Source organism: Hippoglossus hippoglossus, chromosome 17 (genome assembly GCF_009819705.1).
Source record: "Hippoglossus hippoglossus isolate fHipHip1 chromosome 17, fHipHip1.pri, whole genome shotgun sequence".
NCBI lineage: Eukaryota > Metazoa > Chordata > Actinopteri > Pleuronectiformes > Pleuronectidae > Hippoglossus > Hippoglossus hippoglossus.
This window is the reverse complement of record NC_047167.1, coordinates 19,749,772-19,773,483: the sequence shown is the minus strand read 5'-3', so window position 1 is coordinate 19,773,483 and position 23,712 is coordinate 19,749,772. Positions and strand designations below refer to the sequence as shown.

Sequence of the window (23,712 nt, the reverse complement as noted above, 5' to 3'; positions counted from 1 at the left end):
GGTCCGCAGTGTGATAAAAAGGGAAACAGAATGCCAGTCCCTTCCCAAACCCAGGGTGTGGTGCAGAGAGCCATTACACCACACACACACACACGCACACACACACACTGCAGCTACACATGTTCTGCATGCCGCTACTCCCCAAATACAAGCCTACATCTTCCAGCCAATGGTATATATTAATGGATAGATTCCGTACAGGGTGTCACCCAGAAACTTGTGTCCTGCCAGCTGTAGCTCGGCTGCACTCACGCAACATCTGAGATTCCTTTTGTAGTCCAGGAATGTGGTGGCAGAGATAGTTACCATTGTCATCTGGGAGGCAGGATGCCTTCAGATAAGGCTGTCTAATTATAAATTTCTTTTTTTGTCTCATGAAATATGAAAGTGAATGTCTTGGGTGCCAATTATGGCCTCATTACAGGCTAATTTAAAGGAAATTAAAAGGCCAACCACTCCATATATCGCCACCAGACAAATGAACTGGGCCCCCTCTCTCTAATTGAAATCCTTTGTTTGTGCAACAGACATCAGTCAGCCCGCCTAATAGCTGTGATATAATTGATTCCAGCATCAGTGATAGTGCAGCGCATAATTGGGCCTGACCCAGCGAGTGGAAATATTCACATGGGACGGAAGCTGTTGATGTCGAGGGAAAGTTCACCATTCTCATTTGTCAGAGAGGGACAGACAGTGAACCCAACATTCAGTGTCTACATCACCACACTGGCTCGCCCCTGAGGGACTTGGCTAAGTACTACATTACAGCAGGATTGATTAGCTCTGCCATAGGCTGTACTGTATTGAAATCAAGATAGATGAGGACATTAGGGGTTTTCTTTCTCGATGTGGCGCGGCCGCATATCACGATAAATTATGGGTTTTCATCTTATGCATAGAGTACACCTTTTCGATAGCATGTGCAGGACATGCAGGGACTGGGCATTATTCTTCCTGGAAATCGTTTTCTGCACAATGTTCAGTTTCGGAAACTCAATGCCGATCTCAATTAAAAGTTTTAGGGATGACCTGACAGAGGAGTAATTATCAAAAAGGCTGAAAGGCTCATGATGACTAAAAGCCTTGGTGGTAATTAAAAAATAATTTCCAAGTATCAGGTGGCTTCCCTTTGACAATTGCGTAGCTTACTGTGCAATTAAAGATACCTATAATTAGTGCCATGTTGTTAATTAGTGACAATTTCTAGCGTTGGCCTCTCTCCTCTTGACTGGGAGCGTTGCTGAGATCATTAGCGTCCTCGCAGTTACCCGTGTTGTCAGTTCGGGTCTGGAACAGTTACAAACAGAGACAGAGCGTCCGCTGGGGTTTGAGAGGCAACAGATGCTGGGAGTTTCCCTGAACACACTGGAAACCATCGTACATCACTCGATCGGTGTTGAACTTCACTCAGGATTTAAAAGTGAAATTGGATTTGTTTGTCGTGTTTTGAATTCTCAAAGCAAAGCTGAGCAAAAATTTGGATTTTCATTTCAAAAGAGCCAATGAAGGTCACTACTTAAGTCTCGTGTGTCTCTGCACTTTCTTTTCAGCCACGGACGGATCCGGACCTAACAAGCGGTGCCTCCGCTCCAGGAAAACTCCTTCAAGCTTCAAGTGTCTTCAGGCAAACTGAAAACATTTGACCAGACTCGCTGTTGCATCATTACGTCAAACAAGGGTCATCACCCTGTCACTGGTGAGCAGTGACCATTAGTGGAAGCAGCAGCTCTTCCCATCCTCCTCAACTGTTGCCCCCCCCGGACCCTGCCTCTCTCTCTTCTTTTTTTTTTTTTAAACCACGTGCCTCTCATTAAACTTCCCCATCTTGCATTCAGGAGCGAGATACTCAGCGGTGTGCCTTGTTAACTAAGTTATCAGGGCAGCTGTGATGAGCAGGCAGGAGGACACCCCTCAGCTCCACTGCGGACCAGCCCTGCCAGGCCATAATGAAATAATTCACCAAGGGACTGTCTCCCATCGGGAGGTTAAGGGGTTGCTCTGCATCAATTAACATTTGGTGGACTCGTGGAACAAGCCCGGTGAAGACTAATAGCCAGGCAAGTGTGAAATCACCTCGCCCCGGCCAGCAGTCATGTGCATTGGTAAGTGAAAATTAGTTTTCAGAATTGGAAAAAAGGAGAAGTGGCTGAGATGGAAGGCAGAGAGAACAGATTACCATGGATACCGAGCTAGCACCAGAAATCAATAATCTTAGGTGTTTTGAATGGGCCATTGTGCGATTGTTTGGACCCTCTCGAATAATAAATTTGTCTTGCTCCGCACAGTGAACAGGCTTTAATGACTTTGGCTTAACTATAAAAGCTGCTTACAATGAGTAACCCAGTTTTATGATGAGGTATTATGCACTGGAGAGCTGGACTCGCACCACGTTTCCTCACCTGGTAGAAGTTGGGCCAGTAGGTGCTGACGGCCAGCTCCACTTGTGCCCAGGAGCGAGTCGCCGGACCCGACACGTTCCAGACGGGCATCCCCATCGGACTGTTGTTCTCTTTGATGTAGACGTTCAGGTGGCCCGGGTGGCTGTTGTCCCGGCCTCCGATGTAGAAGCTGAAGATGACGCAGTGAGTGTCGTTCTCCTTCAGCTGCGGGGTCAGCAGCAAGGCCTTCTGCCCGGCGAAGCGTCCGGAGGTGTTCACCATCACGAAGGCCGAGCCTGAAGCATAAACAAGTGAGTTAGCACACACAAGAAATGTGGTTCTGGCTGATGGCGACAATCTAGAGCTAAAACTAGAGAGCACAGTACCAATGCTGCAAACTGCGGCGCCATCTTGATTTAATCCAAGCATCGATTCAACCATAGTACAAAAGTCAATATGGTGACCCTGAGCCTACGTCTATTTTTATATCCAGACATTTATCTTTGAAATACATCTATGGAAGCTAAAACACTAATTTCATAAAGACTTTCAAAGGTTTTGTAGTACATTTGGCAGAGTCGTGAAGAATAAGCTTATTATTGTATTTGAGCTTGCTGGGTTTTAGAGGCAGGTTGTTTTAACACAGCAGAAAGACGACCCAGTGACGAATCATTATTACCAGCGATCACGTCCTGAGGTCTCACAGTAACTAAATAAAAGACGGAAATCAAGTATGCAGAAAGCAGGTAAATGAGTCTGCTGAGACCTTTCCTATTAGCACTGAGAATTGTAGCATGTGACCCTTAATGAGAAAATCCTCTTATCTTTGGATTGATGGAAACTCTCTAATCATCATCATTAATCAAAACACAAGGAGAAAGACTAATCCGGAAAAACGCTGCATGTTTGAGAGGAGTGTTTCTTCTTCCTCTCGTCTTCTAAATGATAGAGAGGAGAGAAATGATGAGAAATCAATAAGTTAAAATCAATTTGCCGAGCAAGCCCCATTTAGATTTTATAGCTTTGGTTCAATATTAAAGGTTAATCTAATTCTCTCCCCTCTTGCCAATAAAACACAAGTGAGAATTATTATATTGGCAAACTTTCAAGGAGACGCGGAACATATTCTATTTGTCATCATCCTATTTAGCTTGGCTTGCTAATGAGATGGCACAAATTGTAACGGCATTTGAGACGGAGCCAAGAGCGACTCCGTTTATGATGAAATATATTATACACACACACATATATAGACATGCATTTCTTTTTTTCTGGGAGTGTGGCACATTTCACTTAGAGGTGAGACAAACACCCGGCACGCTGAGCGCTCTGCTCCCCTGCATGTGAGGCAGAGCCGAAACCGCGGAGGACGTGAATCTCTGTCATTAAATTACAGAGTAAATAACGTCAGCTACACGAGCGGGCTTGGTCCCAGAGTTTGTCAGCCAGGCAGCCGCTCGCAAAAACCCTATTTGTTCCGTCAATGACTGCAGCTTGCCCACTTGTCTTGTTGTGCTGCACTTGTAACGCTCACCAATTCCATCTGTCTCCAGCTTCAGATAACGAGCGGGGGTTCTGTCATGTTTACACAATGAAACGGGAGGAGAGGAAGCAGAGGAGGAGGAGGAGGAGGAGGAGGAGGAAGAGGGATGACATGGAGTCAGCCTCCTCGGCTTTGTTTGTCAGGTACGTGTAAGTTGTCGTTTTACAGGGTCTTAACATATTTGGATTATGTGAGCATGTATCACAGCATATGAAGAGCTGCACTGTACGATATGAAGACTTATCCTTATATTCTCTAGATAATGGTAAACAGACTATTATATGGCGCTTTTCTAGTCACAATATTATACTACAAGTAATAAAATGTCAGGACTTTTTTAACATGCGAAAAAGGACGAGCCGGGGATCGAACCACCGATCTTTGGTTTAGGGTTAGATGCAATATAGTGAGCAGCAAATTCAGATTTCTTACCAAACATAATTTTGCACATTGTAATCTATTACATACAGAGCATTGAATTGTGGGATACAAAGCATTGTATTGCACTATTGTGTCCACGCATTCACACAGTCAGTACAGGGACGTGTCAAAAATGACACTTTATTAATGTAAAGTGCAGCCGTGTGCGACTCTGCCGCTACAACGACGACACAAGATGATGATGATAAATAGGTTTTTTCAGATCAATGCTCACTACTGAGTTACCTAGTGAGTGTCAAGAGAGTAGTGAGCGAGGGAACAAGGGAACAAGGTAGTGATTTCGGACACAGGGTTGTGGTTTTGTCAGTGGATGGCTCCATGACGACTGAGCAAGTCGTCATGGAGATAATCTTGGTTATCATCACCTGTGGAAGTGTGGAAATGTAGAAGAGTGGAACCATCTCCATGACAGCAGGAACTGTTTCTACGTTTGGTCACTACCACGTGTTGACAACTGAGATGTCTCCATGACGACTGAGGGCGAGATGTAGTCTAAAAAAAAACCCGTCTTGACCAAATAAATCCATCATTTAATAAACAAGTGTATTATTGTTTATATTTTATATTATAGAATGGAAAGCATTTAAATAGTTGTGTTTTTTTAAAACTACGTCTGACACTTGTGCGTTTCCACTCGTGTTTGTCATTTCACTCTCAATGTTTGCACATTTAAGTTTGATTGTGTCGTACAAGGCCATTCAAACATCTCCCTGTGTTTACTGTAATAACTGCAACACCTTCTCAAGCTGTGAATAACCATCTTTTCATTCTTATAGATTTTCCTGCACGGCGTGATCACTTTGTCTGGATCCACTACTGTGACGGACACGTGGCCCTTTACGTGTTATTGTTCCCTTCAGTTTTGTCTCCGGTGGTGGATGTAATTATCTGTGAGGCCGGGCAGGAGGTCGTGTGAAGCACATGTAGAAGTGCAGGAGAGGAGCCGACTTTGTGACACTTGTTTGTCCGACCTCAATCAGGCCAAGGTCTCTCTCCAGCGTTCAGCATCTGCTCAGGTGCCTGGACCGGCTTTGTTGTTTTTCCCCCCTTTGGCGTAATGCGAACCAGCACAAATAATCAGTTGATGAATTGTTCGGTCGCAGCCGATGTTACAAAGACTAAGATGCTGCACCGCTGCTTTCCTCTATGATTAAAACAGGCTGTTTACTATTCATTTCAAATAGCCACGTTGTGACAGTGGTGCGCAGGAGATTTATGCACAGCGCTGCTCTTCGTCGGTAATTAGAGATGAAAAAAAAAATCACTTCCCTCGAGCAGCATTTGCACATTTCTGTTACTAGCACGTTAATGAAATATTAATAAAACAACAGGTACCTTTGGTGACTAGTCACTTCTTGTTTAATAAAACCTAATGCGGTGGCGGTTTCGTGTTTAAGTGCAGCTACTTGAGAGAAAAAAAAAACGTATAAATATTAGAACACTTCCTCCTGGCTGTCAGAGCGGCTGCTGCACCGGGAGCTGTGAAGTTTCTTGTCACCAAATTTGAAGCCTGCAAATCATCTCGTTTTGGGTCAGTGAACCCAAACACAACAAAAAAAAGAAAGTGTCCCCCTCATTATTGACCACCATGAAACGTAAGAACACAGCATCTCAAGTGACAGTGTGCCACCTCGTCGTGCCGCTGCTGTCGCCGGCTAACAAAAGATGATGGGAGAGCAGCGATTGTCATTCACTTGCTGTGCTCCTCCAGCCTAATGACCACATACTGTGCAGGACCTGCTGCACCATGACAAACTAATTAGCCAGCGAGACTAAGAGCAAATTATAATGACACTGTGTTAGCGCTGTGCTAATGTGCTAGTGATGCACGAGGGTGTTTTCGCCCCCTCCTCGCTCTTCCTCTTGCTCTCTCCCTCTCTATCTCTCGTGCCGTAACAATGGTGTGTTCAAGACCAATTAAAAATAGAGAGCTCTCAGCACACTCAAGGCCCGTCTACCGCGACTCCTTAAAGGCCAGGGCTCGGCTATTGTCTGAGGTATTCAGAGGAACAGATTTATTATTATTCCGATGTAGGCCGACTTCACCTTAAATTACAATGATGGCTGAACATGGGGAACAGGGAGGTGGGTATGAAAAAATGAATCAGCGGGTGAAGTGTTCCTGTTGCGGACGCTATACACATTAAGGTTCATCGCAAATGAAAGGAACCATCACGCTGAAATGTGTAGATGTTATTAACAAGTCGCACTGTGTCTGGATCGGAGCTGCTGTTTCACAAATAACATTAAGCACCATTAACATCAGCAGGCTATTAGTTTGGTTGTGGTCTCAAATCTCTTATATGGCTACACCCATATAAATATGTTGTCGTTTTAAAAAAGGTGTTTAAAATTAAAACAGTGGTTATAAATTTCATAAAACACTAAAAGGGAGGAAAGGTAAAAGTGAAAAGAAAGACTTTCTAGTATCTGTGGCTGACAATAAGTGTTAGCACAGTTGTAGGTTTGCTGTCTATCCTGTGTTCACCGGTGATGGAGCAGTACTGAGTGTTAAAACCAAACCAGGAAGCGAACACAGGGTTCTACATCATTGTTTAAGAAAGTCTCCGTTTCTGTCCGTCCAGACTAAAACGCATGGCCGGAGTTCTCAGACCGAAACTAGGCTCAAAGCTCCAGAGTCAAGTAAAACCAGAGCAAAAACTGAAAGCTTCTTACATAAAAGATATTTTGTGGACGTAGCCTTTGACAAAAGGGGGGGTGTAATAACATGGTGGATGTACAGAAGTGAGTTCACCAGATACTCTGTAACCGACTCTACGAGCATTAACACACTCGAATGTCTGACTGAAGGGTCGGCTGTTGAATTGCATTGTGGGTAATGTTAAGGACCTGGTTTTTGACGAGGAAGAGGAATATGAAATTTGCTGCACACATTTTCATTACTTTAACTCTTTAACGAGTCCAACAACTTTCCTAATCAGCAGCTTGGAAATCCCCTTGTGGTTTTTTATCTGAACGTCAAAGCGGTGAAGATACAGTAAAGAAATCCTAAACCATTACGAGGCTGCAGCTTTGCCAGATGAAATCCAGTCAGCATCAATCTAACAAGTGGCCGGATACTGGGATAAAGTATTTCCCAGCAAGTACAAAAAAAAAAACCCACAAATGTTCAGGCTCAGCTGGACAGTGAGTAATCCAGAAGTACAGCCTCAGTGGTTTAATGGTATTATGAGCCGTTCTGTCAGAAGCATGGATGAACTCCAGGGGGACGGCTTCCATCAGGTTAATCCTCCGACCCGTCAGGTCACTCACACTGGCTGAGCGGTCGGGAATTGGCCGCAGCTTGTGTCGGCCCATACGAGACAGAGAGGTTCCTTCAGCTGAGACAAGAAGCTGGCGACGAACTGATAATGACGGAAGAACGAAATACTTTAATTTCATGGTTTTTTTTAAGCTCGGAATTGTTCGATAAAACCACTTTTTGATGGTCACGTAATCTGTTGAAGCAACGTGTCGTAGATTTAAGCTCATTTATCCGAGCATAACTGACGTGATCCTGAGGAAACAGGCAAAAAGGCTAATGACCAACATCCCCTGACAGATATCCACACATAATATACATTTCCTGTTTTGTGGGACAATCAAACTCAATTTGGAGATGACAGCTTTTCAGGATTAGAACAATGTGACACGAGCGAATCCTAATTTTATCATTTTGACTCATTTAAATTCCCATGCCTTCAGAAAAGCTCTTTTTTAAAACAAGCGCTGCAGAAAGCAGGAGGTTCAGGGTTGTTGGAGAAGAGACCTGAGACAAAAGTCAGATGAATCCCATTAACCCTTTTCTGCTGAATTAAATTGACTGTGGGAATGAAAATCCCTAAAAGCAGTGCGAAAAAAGCATTTCCAGCTTCTATTGTGTAAATATGGTTTTCCTTGAAGGCTACAAAACGCTCTTACAATTAAAATGCACTGCACAGTGGGTAGAGGATATTTTTAAGCAGAATAAATCAAGATTTAGGACAGTAACCTGCTCAGGTTTTATATATGTTCTTTCCCCTTTCGTCCCTTTACCGTAAAAAAGGCAGTAAAATCTCCTTAATGGGAATTCACTTTGATATGATTTACTTCACATAAATAGACTACTGTCGAATCCTTAGCATCACAGTCTATAGGTTGACGTCGATGGGTATTTAGATTAATTATGAGTTGAGTGATGGTCTGAGCAGAGGATATAATTTGCAATAATGACTAGCACTCATTATTTCTCCTCCATTCGGGTCCTGAACTCTGTGAAAATCATTATGAGGGGGGAAATCAGAAGGAAGGGGCCGCTCTTTAAACCCAAACCCTCAAGGTCTCATTTGCTAATAAAATTCACAGAGGTCACCGCCGCAGAAAAGCGCGGCTGCTGCCTCGGAAATGTCAATGAAGACAGGGCTATTCTCTCCGTCTGCCACCAATCAAAAATGCTCTCGCTGTGAGGGTGAGGCTGTTAATGTGAACATCGGTGGCCTCCGCTCAATTTTCCAGAACTTTCGCTGTGTCCTCTGAAACACGAAAGGGGCGGGGGGGGGGGGGGTGGGGGGCCTGATAGAATAACACTGAATAAGTCGGAGCTCTTCATATGAAGGAGCTGGCAGGTTTCTTTGACGGTGTCAAATAGATTCACCTCGAAACCATCCATCATGCGCAACATGTCATTTCAGTCAGGTGGAAACGCTGACCCTTATTATGTTCCCCGGCAGCATCCTTTGTTGCCGGGTGTCAATCAACGGCAATTCTTAATGGCTTAATGTGTCATTTTAATATGCGGTGCGCACTACCGGCGCTCCGCTGCAATAAATGGGTCATGTAATGGCCTGATGCAAACCCATTACACCACAGAGAGTTGCCACGCTCGTCACCTAGCTGCATCATTAGCCTTAATTGTACATACCATGCACGCTAATGTCAAAAGATAGTTGACAAATATGTCCTCCATCGCGACAGAGCAGATAATCCTCTTTGTGGTAAAAGGGGGAAATCCAGTTTGCTCACACCATGGCGCGCCTCTTCGGTACAAACATGCCCGAAATGAAATTCATCCCCGGGAATTAATTCAGGGATTGATCAGACATTGTAATTCGTTGTTCTGTTTCGTCCCCTAATCGTATAACGTGGTTTCTCCTTTACCACATAACCTTCACCGCGCACGCCCCGATTTCCAGACAAAGTTACGAATGGCTCAAAAGGCAATTAGCTTATTTTCACTACACAGGGCCCCCCCCCGTCGATCCTCAACGGCAAATCCTATCTTTTGCTGATGTGATTTAAATTCTGATTTAATTTCTCACGTCCTTCAGTTGGTGGGTGTTCTCTCCTTCTCGTATTTTAAGTGGCTGCAGCCGTCGCCTCTTTCATTCGCGCGGCGCCGTAAACAGCGCTGGTTGCCCAGGTAATGCAAAGGTGAAAACAGTTTGCCTTTTAGAAAGATCCGTCTTATCCATATGCAGCAGCCACACTCTGAGCGAGGCCCCCCCGCCCGGGTTCAGGAGTGAGCTGCATTTGCATGAACGTATTATGAACCTGAGGAGAAAAGAACCAGGAGGGAGAAGATCACCGGCGCAGCGTGAAGAACCGTATCCTGCCAATCCCTCGCCATTGTCTCGGTGTCATTATCGACCAAGGGCACGCCATCAAAACAAAGACCCTGAGCTACAGTGAAACAAAAACATTCAATTTCTCCGCCGCAACATATTTAGAGCAGACATTAAGAATAAAACAATAAGTCATTTAGCCGGAGCTGCGTTTGCTATTGTTCCTTGCATAATACAAAAACCCTAATTAATCTCAGTTAGAGGACCTCCTCTCTCCTCCTCCTCCTGCTATTATTCCCGGGAACGAGTCTCAGGGGAGAGAGCATGGGAGCAGCAGCCGACTGTTGGCAACATCCATGACACCATCAGAGAGGAGGCAGCCTCTGCACCAGCTGGGGCTCGCTAAAAACAGCCCTCTTCTTAACGGCATCTGGACACCACACTGCAAACTTCCCCACCCAGTCCGCTTCATCCACTCTTCTCCAGGACTAATGCACCAACTTATGACAACAGAGGCTAGAGAGGAAACTAGAGGAATCACTTTTTTTAAAGACGTAAAACGTGATTCGAGTGCTTCTCACAGCCGTCATGTGATTCTGACAGAACGGCGTCCAGCTCCCCTCGAGTGTCGTCCTGGCTCGGACGGTGTTATTATCACGGTCCAGGGCAGATGAGGCTTGTTGGTAAGAACGCCACATGACGGTGACAGTCCTGCCAGGGGGTTCTCCAGTTGGCCTCGGAGCGGGAGCGCGCTGGGGAGTGTCCAAGCCGACGCGCCGAGCCTCAGAACTGGGCTGAGCCACCCTCAAGGAGCCAAAGCATGCAATCAGAGCCGTGCAGAGGCATAAACAAGGCTACTCGCCGTCCAGACGTAGCAATTAGGCAGGGAGCGGATCATCGTAAACAACCCAGGGTTTCAGGCCCTCGCCTCCGTTCTGCGTGTGATCAGAGGGCTTGTTTGGTCGCGTTTCATTTCACTTTTCCGTTTTCCATTAAACTCGGCTCGGGGCCCCTCATGAATGCATTCTCTACACTTTACCACACTGATCCAGCACGTTAATCCAGGACGTCGCCCACTGATTCCACGAGGCACTCAACAGAGAGAGGGTGGGTTTCAGGTCCAAATGATTTTTTCATCTCTAATGAAAAGGAGGAATACTACTGAACATAGAGCTGGGCAATAAAACAATATATGTTAAGGTTAAATAGATATTGAAATATAGCTTATGCAGCACATCGAGGGGGTAGAACATATTTGATCTAGAATTGTTTCTCTGTCCATAAAGAAGAGTTAAGACAACAACGTTCACTCCGGAAAGCAAAACTCTTTAAAACTCAAAAAGAAATAATAATTTATTGAGATAATTGACATTGACCTATGAGACTATTTTTATCTTGATAGGATTTTTGACCAGCAGCCCCAAGTAAGAGCTGTTACCATACGGTTGTGGATGGGGATGATTGTGGTTGTGGCAGTAAATGAAGGGCAAAGTATAATGTTAGGGTAAGACTGGCACAAAAATAAAGAAATTACAATAGCAGACAAACATTAATTTAAACTTGTTTTCTCCTTCATCAGTAACTTAAAACTATGGCAGAGTATTAACCATGTTGAGTCATTACGAGAATCAGGTCGGAATTGAGAAGAAACTTGTAATATTATGAGAATTAAGTTTCTTACAAGTCTGTGTGTTTCTTTCTTCAGAATTGACACAAACTTTTCAAAGTCCTGATAGTTTTGATAAAATGGTGCAGATGAGCAAAAATATTAAATATTATGCTATTTGTGAAACCTATTCGAAAGTATAACTTAACAAGATGCTTCATATTTCTCATTTAACTCTCATTTTCCCCTGTAATAGGAAATGTAACCTAAAATAATGACTTTTTTCACATAATAATTGAACTGGAAATCTCCTATTAGTGTTTTTTGTAAGTGGCTCCATCGTATAAAAGCCCATCATAAAAAAATATAAATTAAAAAAGAAAATTTGAAATAAATAAAATGCTTAAAATATCACCTTTGACCATGATTATAACCTCGAGTCTTCTTGTGTTTGACCCAACAAGCTTCGCACTCATGAATAAACTGGATTCTCTGCCACTGTGACGAAAGAGAACAGGTCCAAACACTTCCTGAATGCAGATGCAGCTCTTATAGGGACACAGGCTCGGAGTTTACAGTCATACCAATAAAAATGCAGCTGGGTTTTATCGATCATTTAACATGAAGGACCCTCCTGCTCTATGTGGACAGATACAATCTACAAGGCATTTTAAAAAGATGTTTGAGGTAGTAACGCCGTCTGCTCGGAGCCTACTTCCATTTCATTTCCATCCCAGAACACCGGGCAGGATAACAATCTGCTCCGCGAGCACGATAAGGTCGTTCTGTGGAGATTTCGTAAGTACAGGTTGAGAGCGGGACGGCAATCAAAGGTGAGATCGCTTCTCCGCCACTGTGGCTTTCACCTGAATGCATTTCTGCCCATCAACCCGCGCTCTAGTAGCCCTAAAACAATTTCAGCCGTCGAGCACTCTACATTTCACATCCCTCTTCAGCGCGGTCAGAGAGGAGAGATCACAGTTTTCACGCTGGCAGGTTGAGTGCTCGCGCTGAGAAATGGAGAAAGAGCTGCAACCTGTTAATTACGCTCAATTCAAGACGCACAGGTAGAAAACAGGCGCCGCGCGAAGTGCACTCAGACCGGGAGGCACAATCAGGGACGCCTCTTAACGAGACATGGGATTTTAATCAGATATGTTAAATTTAGACCGCCTGCGTCGGGTTAATTTGTAGGTCAAGGCTTTCCCAGATTTCGCTGTGACCTTTGCCCGGCCTCCATGTGTCTCCACATTAATCAATTGCGATGAAAAAAAAAAAGAGGAGACGCCCCCCCCCTCCTCCTCCTCCATGGAGAGTAATATCTCCAGGGCGGCTCAACACACATCATGCTGATGTACACACAAACAGGTCTGGGCACTGGCTGCTTAAAATTAGCGAGGGCCTGCTAATTAATTCCCCCTCTGTCACTGGGGGTGCCCGGTGCAATCTATCTGTGAGGCAGCCTTTGTGAGATTAGGCGTCAGATAGGAGAGGAAAACAATATCCATTAGTTTGAGACGCTACCTTTGTTATAACGTGGAGCGAAAAAAGAAAAGCGTCATTCCATTAGTCTAATTCCTCAGGTGCCGTGTGCTCGGCGGTGATATCTCTGCATTTCAAATCAGACGAAAAGGCGATCAATGGAACATTAAAGAGACAAAGTGTGTGCCACACACACAGAATGCAGGGAGAGCATTTTAATGAATTTCAATACGAGGCTGATGGGAAGACTCCTTTAATTAAAATGGAGGATTTTGGTATCAAATGTCGCTTTTGTCTCGTGTTCTCGTGTCCGTCCCCGTTCGGATATTGACGTGCAGAGAAGTTGTATCGGCCTCCCACACGGAAACAGTGTCAGTTAGGGAGAGATGTCTGGGAAGCACTTTTTGATTTGCAGCCCGATTGGGATCATCATTTATTATTCAGTTACATTAACTTGTATATGGACAGAAACGTCTTCTACCGTGTCTGAAACAAACTAATTAGTAAATAGTCCATGAATGAAAGTGCTGTAATCAACATTTATTATTATCCAAACGTTTAAGTCAGTTAAGACTGTTTATTCTAATCAGAGTCAGATTTAAAGGTGATTCTTGACTGATTGGTCACTTGACTTTAAAGATCCCTCTGTTTTTGAATGATCTTTCACAACATACTTTAATCTGCTTGTATTATTCCATATGTCATCTTTTCAGACTGCATTTGCCATTTTAATTTAAATTATATAGTTTTATTTATGTTGTAACTCATCATTATTTTCTCCTCTTTGTAAATCACGCTGAAACAGCTGTGTTTAAAAGGTTCCACATAAACAAAAAACGTTCTTCCCATTTTTTAATTATGTTAAACTAATCTTTGTTCGGGGGCAGAATTTTTGCCCCTTTGATAAAACAGACCGCGTCACATGTCCAGACCAGTGCACTGCTGAATTCTCTGTGTGGTTTTCACCAGCATCATCATTCTCCTCTTCACTGAGCCATGCGAGTGTCACCAGCCTCACCTGAGGGCATCCACGGATCTGATGGAGGTTTCTCTCTGGTGTTGCTCTGCTCCCAGTCAAGGTCGTCGTCTCTGCCTTGGCTGTAGCCGCACGCTGCCAGCGGCTTCTCGAAGTTACAATCGCCTGCAACAAAAAAGGAAGACATTTATATGGTTATACACTTTTTCCATTAACTTGCTGCTCAAATGAATGAATAAATTAAACTCTCCATTTTTTTTGCCCCAGCGGTATTCATAATGCAATATGCCAGACAATGAGATGCATTTAAGTGAGACAGAGTGAAGGATTACTGTAGTAGGCGAGGCACAACATACATTACCATCATTAGCAACACGGCAGTCCAATTTCACAATGACAAGTATGAAGTGTCCAAACTCCATCATCGTTAGGCATTATGTTCCCAAACTGCACCACCATCAGAGATAAATTGATTTATTTTCCTCGCCCGGCCACAGAACTTTGCCGTTCACGCGCCTTTACTCCGCGGAGCCACTCTAATCCTTTTTACAAGCTGCTTGCAAAATGACAGCGAGCCACCATTAAGGCCAGCCTTCAACAAGGCCTGGCGTGTGATCGATTAATACAAATACCCCTTTATTCCTCGCACCTTAAAGGCCACACCGAGAATATGAGAGTTGAGCTGGGGGTTTTTCTTTCCACCCCCCCAAACCAAAAGTGCTTTTCACTCCACTCATAAATCTACAAATAAGGCACGTCAGACGAGTATGTGGCTGCAAAAGAGTTCATGCAGAGTAAAAAAAAAAAAGAAAAGAAGCGAAAGGTGGCGTGTACACGATGGGAGGTCACTTTCAGAGGAGGGAGACCACTTAGAGAAGCAATGTCCAAAGTGATGAAGCGTCACACACGCCATTGCACTGATTTTTATGTTAATAACAGACGTGCAGAGTCCGAACAGTAAATCTGAAAATGTTTGCTTGCACATTGCTAATAAATTTCTAAACACAGATGACACAGCTTACACGTTTTATTGCCTCTGGGAATGTCCTTTGAGCCAGAATCTATGCCCGGCCAACACCGATATCTCATCTCTTACAAACTCCCTCTGACATTCTGCTGCATAAAGGCTACGAGCCGGGGTTTTTGTTTTCCCATTTATCTCTCCGGTGACATTTACAGTACAAGTGCAAATGAGTGGCCAAACGAGAAGAACACAGGATAATTAATATCCAGCTCCATAGGGCAGCTGCTAATGATGTATTTTGCTGCTTTTTCCTGGTTCTGAGGGGGTGGATGTGGAACAGGGAGCGACTGTCAAAGTATCACAGGTTGAGGAGTTGTCCAGACATTCATTACATCCCACGGTTAACGCACATCACCACAGCAAATTGTTGGCAGTTTCCTGCACAGCCATACAGACCAATTTGTGGACTAAGGTTAAAAGCCCTTTCACATCAACGGGGAGGTGAATGACACAAAATACCAAATAGTTCAGACGCACCTGACTATTCACGTTAGGTGCAATAGATTTAACGATATTAATTATAAGGATTAAAAAACAGTATCGAAGCCGCTCAGGACATATTTCCGTCGGATAGATTAAAGAACGGCTGCATCGGGCCGGCACCAAGTTTGAAGAAGCAGAGGAGTAGTTTCAGAGAGCTGCAGCTAACTGAGGTACAATAATACCTTTTTACTGAGTATTTATCTGAGGAAGCTCCGTTTGTTTTGTGAACAATCTGTAAACATTTGGTTGGTTTGTTTCCTCCGACTGGAGTTGAGCTGTCTGAAGCTCGAACCCAGCAAATCCATCACATGTCTAGTGTGCAAAGCTCTAAAGGTTAAGTGTTACGTAGTACATTTATACATGTAAAACCATGATAACATTAATTCAAAAACACAATTTAATTCCACAACACTGATCTGCCACAATATTAAAACCAGGGGTTGGTTTTATAATTCTTGAATTGATTCATTGAACGTAGATTAAATGGGCGAGTGACTTTGACATAGGCCAAGTTGTGATGGCTGGACGACGCGGTCGGAGCATTTCCCAAACAATCTTCAGGTTTATCTCAACGCAGGCCGAGATCGAAAATTGCCAGCAGAGGCTGAACTGTGTATATTTACCTCCAGATACAAGTATTTCTCTCCAATCTATAATGCTAAGCTCATTAGTATTCTTGACAGCTGTTAACATTGTATAACTGGGTGCAAGTTCATCAGTCAGTGGAAGAAGCTACACAATGGATACGCCCACTGCACAGCAGCACAACACACAGCCTGTGCAACCTGTTAATGTGAAGTGTTGCTTAAAAGCGAAGCAGCAGTAACAGGTGGCGGAAAAACATATTCCCACGACAAGCTGAGAATCTGGGGGAGGAAACGAGAAATCGTCTTTAATTACCAGCAACATGCTCTTAGGCAGAGCTCTTAACCCTGTTCAGCAGCCACCAGTAGGAGGCCTCGGTTCTCCTCCACTTCCCTGCAGGGACTCGTGTGGAACTCGAGGCGCAGGAGGGCCGTGCTGAGACAGAGCTTGTACTTCATGCTCAGTCACCTTCTCCTCTCGATAAATAAAAAATGTCTGCGTTTACCGAGATGTAACTCAGGAAACATTAACACTAAGGCTGCGGCGTCGCAGGCACTGGCTGCGCTCCATCAATATTTTGATTCAATAGTTCCAAGATCCTTCGCCCCCTGCCGCCCACCTCCCTCTCACAGCGTGGAGGAGCTCAAACAAACCCAAAGAGGTGGCTTTTATTGGTGTTTGATATTGAAATCGATGTAGGAGCAGAATGGATTCCGAATCAGTGGGAGAGATTTTCCAGTGCTGAGGAGGAAGAGGAAAAAAACAGCCATGAAAAAGAAATATGCATGAAGCAGAGCCTATTTCTCTATTTTCCTCTTTTAAATGCCAACTCTGTGTTTAATAATGAATCGGGGGAATGAGAGGGGTGAGGTCTCCATTTGAATCTTCATCCCCCTTCACAGACATCATTAACTGATCTGTTCCATTAATGATTCTCTTGTTGCCGAGGTAATTTGAATACAGAAGACGTTAAGAAAAAACACTTTGGTTCCGGTTGCATACAGAGGCAGGCAGAAAGAAAATGCAAAAAAATATATAAAAACACAAAACAAACATATGTAACAAATAGGTTGTTTGCCTACAGTTGTGTTTACTTCCTGCAGTAAACAGTACTACTCAGCACGATGCTCTTTAATGTGAAATCCAAGTGTTGCTATCAAACTGGACCACTGACATCCTGTGATCAGGACAATATCGTAGCTTCGTGATGAGAAAATTAAATTCTCCTTGTTCTCGATGGCTTCTCTGGATTGGATGGACCCAATGTTGTCTTATGTTATGTTTCTTTAAGAAGTTAGAGGAGCACAAAATCCTCCTCAATCCTCGACTATTACGATTTTTCAGAAGTAATGGAATAATAAATTAATAAAATGCATCGGACTAAGTGTGCAAGGTTTCTATACATGACGATTTTACTTGATGACAGACTAGATGTGCAAAGACCATAAATATCATTACTACGATTCTAAATTCCTCCGGATCTCAGAGAGGTGGGAGGGACAAAGGACGAACTGACTTTTCATCAACATTACTCGACTACATCCGCATTCGATGCTGTGGCTGAACCACTTTGACCATTAAGGCCGGCTAACAGGCTGTGAACAAGCAATAAATCAATCTGCGTCGCTTTGATTTCCACGCGAGGCCCCTCGGTATCAGACTTATTGGGAACTTCTCCAATAACGCCTGCGACTTGTTACTGATCTGCTCCCCCTGCACGGAGGTAAAGATTCAAGCCGCTCATTGTGGAGGAATTACATGGCATCACAAGCTTCTTTTAAAATGTGACTTCACGGTCGTGAGCGCCCCCCAAAACCCCAGAAGCCATCACCAATCCACATGTTGCGTGCCTTCAATGAAAAGGGCTGCTTCAGAGTCAAGGGGCTGTGCGCGTGCATGCAGATGAACGCATCAATCAATAGCATCATAACGCCCCCCCCCTCTCTCTGCAGGAGGTTTATATCGCTGCCAGTGTGTGGCACAGCCCCCATATAATCAACCCCGACAGCTGCTGAAACAGATATCCCAACGCGGGGCTGCCAACTCTCTGAAGGAGATTTAACTTTCAATAAAAGCTTATATGAGGTGTGGGTAGTCTGGGAGTACGGATGAATGTGCTCCACCCCATCAACATCCCCCCCCCCCTGTTTCAAGAGAGGCAGGCAGCTTGAAGCTAAAAAAAAAAAAAAAGGTGGCCCCAGATATGTCATGAAACAATTTATTCCTGAGTGAGAACACACAATAGTCTTTATATTCTCACGCAGAGTGCATTTCAAAGAAATCTATCCATCTTTTCCCGGACTGAGCCAGAGGCCAGAATCGATACCTCAACCCCTCAATGCTGGAGCCAATTTCTCCTAAAGATTTTCAAGTCAGACTTAAAAGGCCTTTTGTTATTGCACCTGTAACAAAAGTAAACTTTCAGCGTTAAAAGCATCGAGCGTGTGTGTAAGTTTGGTAGTGTAGTGAAGAGCTGTGCACGGCGCTCTGACTGAACGCCGGTGAATGAGCGTGGGAGGGACTGTGAAGGTGGGAATGGAATCTTGTAAATGAAGATTGTTGGGGTTGTAATTGACGTCGCTCTCTCTTGTATCGCACAAATTTTTGCTTGTTTGCGAGATCACACTTTTGAAGCTTATTTTTACTCCAGTAGATTGCTTTACTTATTTTTCTGCCTTTATTACATTCAAGAAAAACGCGGTGATTCAACATCATATTCAGGGAAGCCGATCTGATTCCGGCAGCTGTTTCAGGTCCTTGACTTTCAGCTACTTGACGGAGGATTTTTTTTCAGCAAATGTAATTGTTTTCTTGCAGAGAATGAGACAAGAGAGTGGGATCTGAGAGACTTTTCTCATTTGTCTGTTCAATGGAGCCCGGCCAATAGACCGTTTGGAAGCCAATGCAGATACATCTCTTATGACAAAGAAATATAGTAGATATTTATTTTAGTTTAACCATAAACTTTATTATAAATACAACCAAATATATAGAACTTGAATAAAGATTTTGTTTTTGTAATCTAAAATGTAAAAACATATTTTTTGGGATCGTTCATTCTCTAAAATGAAAGTTAGCATATTGGCAAATGTAAATGTTTATACATACAAGTTATTGAGGTACGTTTTCATGCTTCTGGTCCATTACATTTCAGAAAAGAATGTAGTTTCTTCTTAGCCTTGTTTATTCTGTTTTCATATTGGTGGATATCATCATCATACATAAGTCTGATATATCTGTGAAGGGCTACGATTGGCTGAAATGATCTGCCAACCAATATATTCCATATAAATCTTGAGCCAAAATCCAGTTAGATTAATTTAGGCTGGATTATATTAGCCTGACTAATTCTCAGGATAACAAACATGTATATAATCAACCTATCAGATCACTAATTAACACTGTGTATCTTCTTTGTTTGTCTCACTAGACAAATGCTGAAATATTCCTTTTAGATGTTGTCACGACATAATGGAAAAAGTCTCCCCGGGCCGAACAGAAAGTGAACTCAGGGCTTTGGAAGTACAGAACGTGGTCGCCACCAACTCCACTGAGGCACCTGACAATTAGCTGCTGCACAATTATTGGTCATTTTCTACCCAGTAATTGTGAGCGTTATATTTGCTGCGTTACAAAGCAAGCGAATGAGCAACAGTATCATTAGTGTGGTGTGTACAGTCCCTTCTATGGCATGAGGCAGAATATCCTCCCGGGGAGAAAACCCGAGACCTTTTCCAGCATCATCACCGCTGCCTCAGTCCCAGTGGCAGATATCATTGCTGCAAGACCTCCTTAGCCCCTCTGCCAATTCTGCAATTACCAGCCTTCCAACCTGTTCTGTCTGGCTGGGAAATCGCAGGTCTGCTCTTCGCCCCAATCAGCCTCCATGTCTGCACTTGTTTTAACAAACATCTTGTCTGCCGGCAACCCCGCAGACTGAAACCACAGGGCAATCTTGGGTAATTTAAAACCAATGTCGACTATCTCCCTCCACCACGGCCAGTTTAGAGCCTCAGAATCCTGCAGCTAAGCCCCTTAGGGACTGATAGGCCTTTTCACTCTGGCCCTATTTCACTTATCTATTGGCAGCTCCTGCCAAGTCCTATCTCTGTACTGAATTGCATGTGAATATATACGATCTGTTTGGGGACTTTGAACTGTGGGAAGGGATTTAGACAATCAATCTCAATATCATTATCAATCACGTCTTGCTGTTCGCCACATTGATTCGAGGCGAAATAAAGAAGTTGGAGTGGAGATTTCCACGGATAATCTGCCTGGCGGAGCCGTGGGCTTGTCAGCAAGGTTTTGCAAAACAGAACCGACAAACCGCATCGAGGGTGACGGAACAAAATCAGGGCAAGAACAAGAACATCACATTTTTGCGATGGTTAAGATGTGGAACGTGCCTGATGAATATTTTGTTTTTAGAATACTGTGCACAAATTCATTATTTAAAAAACACCCTTGGGCACCATGTTTTGCTCAGAACCACCTTGTTATGAAAACCTCTTTTCCTTTCGAGGGCATTTCTTTCCCTTGTCAGCCAAATATCAACTTGACGAATGTGCTTTACATCCGGAGTACAACATAGTTCCTGATCAAATCCACCCTTGTGCACGGTTAGATGTACATTGAAGATGACAGGCAGCCTTCTCCTTGGATATGCTAAATTTTGACGGATGATTTTCCAGCTCCGCACACCAGCACAGGGCTCGAAGGTTCTCCTCCCGCTAGTGTGTCTGTCAAGAACTTCCAGTGAGTGACTTCAAATCCATCTCCATTCTGCATAACCTGCCAGGCACCAATTAAGATGAATGTGGAATCTAAGACGGGGGAAGATCCTCACTGTCATTTAACTCTAAGTAATAAAAATGAGAGCTGCAGGTCCTTGGTGCAGAGATGTATCCTGCGGTGATAACGACAAACATTATGCACCTTTCTCTCCTAGTGCAGGTCAGTTTTAAATAAGGGAGGTTAGGGTCAAAAGCTCATTTGCAGAAAAACAAGAGATCGCGAATGTTGAAGATCAGATTTAATCTCTGTAGACGAAGGGAATCCACCTGCTGTGCTCTGCGCTCATTTCTCAGAGTGTTGGCTTTTAGGCGCATCCTGACTCCGACTTGACAGCAACAAGCCTGGTTAACAATGGCTTTTCCCCCTATTGTTCCCGTCCTCGTTCTTGTCTCTATCCACGGAGGAAGCCGCCGTCTGTCTCTCAGTGTCTTTGCCCTCCAGAGAGAGAGCGAGAGAGAGAGAGAGAGAGAGAAAGAGATAATAAGGCTGTTCCCTATTAGTGACTGTTGATACTGAACGTGAGAGCAAAATAGGCTTGTTTGGTTTCCCCATTTTTTCCTGTGTTCAACATGCCCACAGAAATGACACGGCGCCTGAGCATGAAAGGCGCTCCATTACAATCCCTGTTTATTTGTGGCACAAGTGAAAACCGCGGCAGAGAGAGGATGCATCAGTTTGATCAGCGGGGTGAAGAGAAGCTCTGAGACTTGTCAAATATCCTAAATGGAAAAAAAAAAACACAAAGAAATATCCAGCTGTGTCTGAAGGCTCTGCTGCTGCTGATGCATGTCCCGTGCTGCGGAGTCAACTCGTGAAGACGGTTTAAATTGGAATTAACCCTCGGTATTGATTCACAACATGGTTTTAGCTCAATACTGCAGCGCTGGAAATTAAAACTTCCTCCAGCTTGGTTTAACATTTGATCCGAGCGCGATGGGCCACTGGCCTGAGCTCCGATCGATGGAAGACAGTAGGCGAGAGGAGATAACTCCCCGGTTTCCGGCTGGAAAATAGATCCTCACCTGGACGGGGGAGCCCTCTGGAAGAGAAGAAGGTATAAGAAGGCAGCCTGTGCTAAAATCCCCCCCCTGGCTCACTCCAACAGAAAACAACTATTCCACAGTGAATGACCCTTCACGCTGAACCCCTTCAATCCTCTCAGAATCTGCTAAGTCAACAAACCTTTGAATTCCACCTGAAGAGTAAAACAAAACAGGGATGAAATGCTAATGTCAGAATCAGCACCCCGCCACCTCACCCCCCCCCCCCCCCCCCTCTTGTTCTCTCCGACTTTCCCAGAGTCTAATTTGTCAAACATGCGAGTAACAATGCCAGAAATTAGCCCAAAGGGAGATTTCCTCCAGAGGAGAGAATGATTATGTTTGATCAGAGAATAAACAAGAACATTAACATGCTTTGTTGGTTTTCCAGAAGTGGAACAAATGCTTGTTTTTATGTGCGGGGGAGGGAATAATTCAAGGTTGAATGTCAAAGAATTAGGAAATCGCTAAAGCTAATTAGAAAACGCGGAAGAATAGAAGAAAGGTTGAATCAATCCCTCTTGAGGAGGAGAGGAAATCTAGGCCACGAGGCAGAGCGCGCACGCACTTTGACGCAGAATTATCGGCTTGATGAAATATCATCACTTTGCTTTTGTGTCGTGACACACTGTCAATCACATGGGCAACGTACGCATCCGGTCCCTCGCCGCGCGGAGCTCGGTGAGTCTGACCGGCAGCACGCGGAGCGCAGGTGGAGGGTGGATCTGAGCCCGGGTGACGGGTTACCGTGTGGATCTGAGCACTGCCTTGACAGGTGTGGCTGAAGAGATTTCAATCCCAGCGGGAGCTTTTTCAAAGTGCCGTCTTAGGGTCTTCACCTGCACACTTCAAACACATCCAGACCCTTTGTTTCTCTGCTGAAGCCTCATAAATCAGCTACCTGGGAGAAAAAACCCTGTGGCCAGGCTTAATCCTCCAGGGTCAGGGGGGGCCAGTGTGGAAGGATTGAGGCGTATGAGGCCCGCTTTCAAATTTACTGCAGGTGCTCGTGTTGTGCCTGGCAACAGGAGCGTCTGCAGACTGGTCAGTGGGAATCTCAAAACAAGTGGGAGGGATCTCGTCTCGCCACAGCCTCACTTCCTGCAGCCGTGAATACAGATAATTCTACAGATAAAGATCATTTGTCTCCTATATAAAAGCAGCTAACTATATAATTCACATGATTTTAATCACTGGAGCCTGAAGTCTGCAACTGATGGGGCCCGGCTGATTGGGAGTCAACGGTCTATATTTAGGGATGCACCACTAAAATAGATAAAGGTAAATGTTGGATTTAAAGGAGATAAGATGCTTTTGTTTCTTTTCTTTAGTGTTATATTAGCTTTTTGCTTTTGTAAAAGTTCTGCAAAGTCAAAAAGCCCAAACTCTGCAGGAAAGTGTTTTTAGACAGTGACTGAAAAGAGGAGCTGCAGCAATGGCCAGTGTAAGGAAAGTGAAAAGATCAGCTTGCAGCCAAATTCAAAAGTAACTTGATTGATTATTCCATCAGAATATTGTTATATTCTGCCGAGAAGTACTACAAATATTATATTATAACAATGAATGATTGTAATCCATAATGTCCCCACTGGTTTTATTTCATACGTTGGGTGAAACAGGTATTAAATTGAATTATATGTGGTATTAAAATGGTTTTAAATTGAACACAGTGGGGAAACCCTGATCACTCTCATTAAATAATAATTACGCTCCTCACAATAGCTCTAAAGAAGAAAACATCAAATGGCTTAAATCAGTTCTGTGTGAGTCGCTGCAGCTATAACCCATTTTAATATGATCACATGCACGTGCAGGTC

General features: G+C 44.0%; 1 protein-coding gene across 1 annotated transcript in view; it reads right to left on the bottom strand.

Moving 5' to 3' along the window:
- Window positions 1-23,712, bottom strand: part of LOC117778140 (receptor-type tyrosine-protein phosphatase mu-like) — a 151,925-nt gene that overhangs the window by 99,072 nt on the left and 29,141 nt on the right. The window contains 2 exon segments of the mRNA XM_034613445.1: window positions 2,400-2,674; window positions 14,009-14,131. Of these exon segments, the coding sequence (XP_034469336.1) occupies window positions 2,400-2,674; window positions 14,009-14,131 (398 nt within the window).